General features: G+C 35.1%; 2 protein-coding genes across 4 annotated transcripts in view; one reads left to right on the top strand and one right to left on the bottom strand.

Moving 5' to 3' along the window:
* Positions 1-6732, bottom strand: part of LOC106873570 (propionyl-CoA carboxylase beta chain, mitochondrial) — a 56003-nt gene that overhangs the window by 26593 nt on the left and 22678 nt on the right. The gene's annotated exons all lie outside the window — the stretch shown is intronic.
* The window catches only part of LOC106873571 (beta-1,4-galactosyltransferase galt-1), a 9945-nt gene continuing 3224 nt past the window's right edge, over positions 12-6732 (top strand). Inside the window, exons 1-2 of one of the 3 annotated variants that reach the window (XM_014921002.2) lie at positions 12-479; positions 3406-5361. In XM_014921002.2, the coding sequence (XP_014776488.1) occupies positions 3415-4917 (1503 nt within the window). In that variant the 5' untranslated portion in view covers positions 12-479; positions 3406-3414 and the 3' untranslated portion in view covers positions 4918-5361. Of the gene's footprint in view, positions 480-3401; positions 5362-6732 lie in introns of those variants that run through there. The other 2 variants (XM_052974831.1, XM_014921001.2) reach the window with 2 other exon arrangements.

The raw sequence follows: 6732 nt of genomic DNA, 5'->3' as shown, positions 1-6732 counted from the left end.
CCCCTTACCGACAGAAAAGAAACAAAAAAATATATATATAAAAGGTAAGGGAAGAACAAACAGCTAAAAGAAGAGAACTACCATCAACAACATCTTGTAGTCAAAAATTTCTTGAATGGGAAGCAGGCTTTACCAAATTCTCTAATTCCACTCCTCTTCTTTCTCCTTTCTTTTCTTACTTCCTTTAACTATTTAAGAAAGTGCTGAAGAGATGAAAGACAATAAAAAGAAAGAAAGGAAAGAGAGAGAGAGAGGGAGGGAGAGAGAGAATGAGAGCAGGCAGAAGGCTGAACACACTTCCTATCATCATTTTATCCTTCAAGAGCTGTACAACTGATTAAAGAATCTACTTTTCGGCTTTGGAACATGAGATGAAGAAAAAAAGGAAGAAAGGAGCTTCTATATTTTTATCATCTGAGAAATTCACTGAATTAGTTTTACTTTGAGAAATGGGAATATTCTAAAGACACTGATTAAAGGTAAATACACAATATATATATATATGTGTGTGTGTATGTGTGTATGTGCATGAGTTTGATTTACATATGGTGATGTGGGTTTGTTTACATATACTTACATTTAACTATGTAGTCAGTAACTCGTAAAATCAAAGTCTTATATACATCTCTGAATGTGTGTGTGTGTGTGTGTAACATGATATCACAGTAAGAAAATACGTGAAAGATTCATGAACACCTCTTCATACAAATATCAAAACATACACATTCCCATGTACACACATATCCGTGAAAGTGTACACACACACACCTCTATACAGATATATAGGAAACAGACATATATACACACACCTTTATATACACATAACAAATATATATATATATATATATATACACACACACACATCTTTATATACATATAAGAACGTACATATATACACATTTTTATATACATGTAAGAACATATACACACACACATACACAAATATATAGAGGACCATGTGTGTGTATGTGTATATATATATATATATCATCATATATACATATGTCATATATGTATGAATGTATACATACATGTGTGAATGTGTGTATGTATGTATATATATATATATATATATATATATATATATATAGATAGATATGTACACACAAATATTTATGGAAATAAATGTTTATATATTATGTAGGGGGACCAATGTTAAAGAGTACAGTAAGTTTTTCTCCCTATTTATTTCGTACTAATATATATATATACAGTCCGTGTGTTTTTATTGGCTAAACTGGCAATATGACCATCCCCAAGTACAACAACATCTGTTTCAACACACAATTTCACATCAAAAATCTTGCAAAACAAATATATATATTCTTATTTATATAACATATATACACAAACCCTATACAAACTTATCTATATATATATATATATATATATATATATATATATACATACACACGTGCGTATGTTTGTGTGTCTGTGTTTGTCCCCCCACCATTGCTTGACAACCAATGCTGGTGTGTTTACGTCCCCAGAACTTAGCACTTTGGCAAAAGTGACCGATAGAATAAGTACTAGGCTTACAAAGAATAAGTTCTGGGGTCAATTTGCTTGACTAAAGGCAGTGCTCCAGCATGGCCACAGTCAAATTACTGAAAAGAATAAAAGAATACACACACACATACATACTTACATGTATTCACATACATACTACACATATGCATACACACATACGTATTAATATATCCATACAATATACTTACACAGGCATGCATATTCATATATACATGCACACACAAACATGCATGAACATGTATAGGTGTATATACATATACATACTCATCATATATGTTTACTATACAGGTCAAATGTTTTAGTTTTCAATACAAAAAGTATATAAAAACCATCTTTGTTTACATAACATACATTTCCTTTTCACTTTCCGTAAAGTCAGACAAAAACAATATTATTCAATATTTTTATGTTTTCATAGATATTTTATAATAATTAGAAAAAACACAAATCCCTACATTCAGTGCATATGAAACAGATAAACATTTTCCAAGGTCTGTGAAAATGATGTTGACTTATAGAATTCTGTCCACAAGTAATTCAAATTATAAATTAAATAACGTGGATATTTACAAACAAAATCCTAATTCATCATCATCGTTTAACGTCCGCTTTCCATGCTAGCATGGGTTGGACGATTTGACTGAGGACTGGTGGACCAAGAGGAGACACCAGGCTCCAATCTGCAGCTGGATGCCCTTCCTAACGCCAACCACTCTGAGAGTGTAGTGGTGCTTCTACGTGCCACCGGCACGAGGGCCAGTCAGGCGGAACTGGTGACGGCCACGCTCGAAATGGTGTGTTTTACGTGCCACCTGCCCAGGAGCCAGCCCATCGGCACATTTGTTTTTAATTATAGGTTTGTGAAAGAGGAGAGAGAGAGAGAGAGTTTGATAAGTGATATACACGAAACTAGATGCTCTTGAGTCACTTCTGTAAGTTATTGTTGATTAAAAAAAAAAAATCAAAAATTAATATGTACCCATGTACTTCTCATGCTTGCTCTACCAAGCGTGTGTGTGTGTGTGTGTGTGTGTGTGTACATCATTTAACATCCATTTCCCATTCTGATGTGGGTTCTATGGGTTGACAGGAATTGGTGAGCCAGAGGGCTGCACCAGGTTCCAATCTGTTCTGGCATGATTTCTGCAGCTGGATGCCCTTACTAATGCAAACTGATTTGCAGAATGTACTAGGTACATATTTTGTGGTGCCAGCACAGGTGTTTTTTTTATATATTCCACACACTCACACACATGGCTCCTGGCCTTGCTAGCTCCTGTCAAAAATGGACATTAAATGATGGTGATATGCAGATATACATAATGCACATACACGCATATATATGTACACATAAATGTATATTATATACACAGGCAGATATATATGTATGTGTATATATATAAATAAAAATGTAATTGTGTGCGTGCACACACACACACACACACACATGTGCAAAAGATATGTCTGAAATATTTTTTACATGGAAATCTGTTCACAATTATGCTTTTGGGTGGATTCTTGGAACAAGCCAACAAACACAATACTTAACAGAATGGCCAACAATTCCTCAGTACAAATAAACAAAACAGATTCAAATCGTCACACCACTATCATTTAAAACACAGAAATTAAATAAATAAGGAAATGCTGCTTTCATTGCAAAATGACTGAGAGTTATGGTAAAATAACAACAGCAAAGTAAAATAATTTTTTATTTATTTATCAAAAATTAGAACTTTATTATTATTTCTTTTAACTTAATACAATTATAAGCATGAAGCACTGACTATTTTTTTGTTGTTTGTTTTTGTGAGTGTTAGTCCATATATGAAGAAGAAAACTAATATATTTTTCTCTTTCTTCTTCCAAAGACAGTAAGTAAATATGCAGCGAGATGTGTTCCTTCTATCCGTGGTGCTTCTTTACTGTATCATCTTCCTCATGTTACACTCGCATCTCAAAAGAATCAATAAGCCCATAACACAAAAATTCATTGCTAAACAACAAGAGAATGACAACACGGTAAAAGCTACCACAGCACCAACAGAATCAGTATTGGTAGCAGAACAAGTAGAAAATCTACAGCAACTACAACGACCATTTCCAAAGAAAATAAACATTCTCAAACAGCATCAAAATAAAGAAAGTTTCGTTATTAAACGCAATTACAGTGAAGCAAATATACACATGCCTCAATCTATAAAACCAAAACTGGAAAACATTTCAGATTCAAAAGCAAATTGTTCTAAATGCAAGAAGCTGCCATATTCTGGAAGTTTCCAAAATATATCGGGTATTTTTGTGCTGACCACATTTTATGACCAAAGAATTCCCTCCAAGCATCGAATTCGTATTTTGGCTGTACAGGATGCTAAAGATAACCGCAAACTTGTCTGCTGGTTTAAAAACGGTACATATTTGGTGCAATCATATGCTACTAAATACGAGATGTGCGAGAACCATGGACGTAAGTTTGGAGGATGGATTTATTCTTGTCTGGTGCCAAAAGGCATGGGATCCATTAAAGTCGTGTACCTGTCTCTTTATACCAACAATATCCTTGCTCCACTGACAAAAATGGATTTAATTTCACTCACCAAAACAGGAACAAAGAAATTATTTGGTGTCTGTATACCTCCTTTGTTTGGATCCGTTGGAATGACAAAACTTGTACAATTTTTAGAATTGAATCGAATTTTAGGAGCTTCACATTTCCATTTCTATCTCCATAATGCTTCTAGCAGTGTTCGGGTTATATTAAATCACTATGCCAAGTTAAATTTAGCTACGCTTTTTGAATGGGAGCTACCATCAGTTATAACTAACAACAACATATGGTACCACGGGCAACTTCTGGCAATACAAGATTGTCTCTACAGAAATATGGCTAACTTCCAGTTCCTGCTGTTTTCAGATTTAGACGAATTTGTCATCCCACGTAAAACATACACATGGCCGAGACTCATAAATTACTTGAAAGACTTAAATAAAAATCACACCAGTGAAAATACATTAGGATTTTCTTTCAAAAGTGCATTCTTTGATCCTTGGCAAACCCCCGAGAACAGCCAACAGTTGAGCTACTTACAACGGCTACATCGGAGCAAATCGATAAGTAATGTTCGGACAAAGGTTATGATTCAACCAGACAAAGTGTTTGAATTAGGGATCCATCATGTAAGTAAACCAATCTTTGAGAACTTAACTATAACCAATGTCGATCCAGAAATAGCAATGATACACCATTATCAACCATGTATGGTAAGATACGAACCTAAAATGCAATGCTCACCAAAAATAAGAGATGCAACAATTCTCAAATACACCAAGCAACTTCAGAATAATTACAACCAAAGAGTGAAAGAATTATTCAAAGATTTCTTGTGATTTAAATCCTTTGTGATAAAAATTAAAAGCAGTCACTGAAGGGGTAAGTTTTAAAATCCTGTCCTTGTTTTAATCAGAAGTCCTTTTGTTTATCACTCAAAACCTGAATTCTTTACTGATGTCAACATTACCAGCAGACATAAGGTTGGTCGTTTTCTTGTATTGCCCCACGTATGATACACATAAATGAATGAAACACACAAACACCCATGTCAATAACACACATCAATATACACTTCTCTAGCCAGACTAGTGAGACGAGGGAAATCTTAATAAAATCTAGTCTGTAGAATATTTTTCTTTCTTTTCTAGAAGTCGTGGTATTATGTTGGTCTATAAAATTACTTGGGATCAGCATATATCTATAAATGTACGTATACATAAAAAATTCTCCATAATTATTAGTAGATGAATGAGCTACCAATGACAAAAAAATAATGAAGAGTGAGTGAGTGAGTGAGTGAGTGAGTGTGTGTGTGTGTGTGTGTGTGTGTGTGTGTGTGCACGCACACATGCAGAGATATTTATGCTTAATATTCTACAGATAGAAGTAAAGATATAAGTAGTTCTTCAGTTATCTCCAGCATCCCAACGTTAATTCCAATTTTCACATGTTCTATTAGAAAAAAAAAAAATAATAATGTCACCACACCCTGCTATGAAAGCCAAATTAACTTACTACTTATATTCCAGTAATGTGTACATTTAGAGCAGAAAGGATATCAAGTGTGGATAGAAGCACACACACATATACATGCTTTCAGAGCACAGATGGCTGAACCAGTAAGAAGATAGAGGTGAAAACAAAGTGAGCATATGGAACTATCAGCCCATATGTTAGCACTGTCACTTTGTTGTAGTCTCAGATAAGACATTAAACTCTCTGAGGCCAAATCCACCTGACTCTTAAAGCAGCTTTACACAAAGCAGTTTAGTTTCTTAAGTGTGGAAAGCTGGGGAAGAGATTGCTGTGTATATTCTGACAGATATCAAGGGATTTAGATGATGGCATATGAACTACTCTCAAGGAACCAAAAGCATGTGTGCATACACACACACTTTCAATTTAATCCCTTCACATTCCATTGGGGCTCTGCTTATCTCCAGTTTGTAACGTTTAGTGGTACAGGAGATAAATCTGCTTTTGGATAACCTGCTAGTCAACCACAGGTGACTTGTCAAAAGTAGACTTGACTTAAACACAGCCAGCCAAAGTTTATAACACAGCTGTTGCTTATTCTTTTATTCGATTCAGTCATTTGACTGTGGCCATACTGGAGCAAATCCCCAGGACTTATTCTTTGCAAGCCTAGTACATATTCTATCGGTCTCTTTTGCCGAACCACTAAGTTACAGGGACGTAAACACACCGGCATCGGTTGTCAAGCAATGTTGGAGGAACAGACATAGACACACAAACATATATACACACAGTAATATATATACACATATACACATATATACGATGGGCTTCTTTCAGTTTCTGTCTACCAAATCCACTCGCAAGGCTTTGGTCAGCCCGGGGCTATAGTAGAAGACACTTGCCTAAGGTGCCACACTGTGGGACTGAACCCGGAACCATGAGGTTTGGAAGCAAGCTACTTATCACACAGGCACTCCTGCGCCTATAGCAGAGAATTATTATTCCACTTCTGTAATATCTTATTTACAGCAAAATGGATTTTTGCTGCCAAGATGCTAACCTCTAAGCAGATTATTACCCAACACCTTCACACCTCAGCCATCCATATCTCCAAAACTTAAAGAACAGAAGATAAACAAGATGACATAAATGACCTAGACATGACATCACAA

Source organism: Octopus bimaculoides, chromosome 19 (genome assembly GCF_001194135.2).
Source record: "Octopus bimaculoides isolate UCB-OBI-ISO-001 chromosome 19, ASM119413v2, whole genome shotgun sequence".
NCBI lineage: Eukaryota > Metazoa > Mollusca > Cephalopoda > Octopoda > Octopodidae > Octopus > Octopus bimaculoides.
Note: the sequence above shows the minus strand (reverse complement) of the source record. Positions and strands in the feature narration are given on the sequence as shown.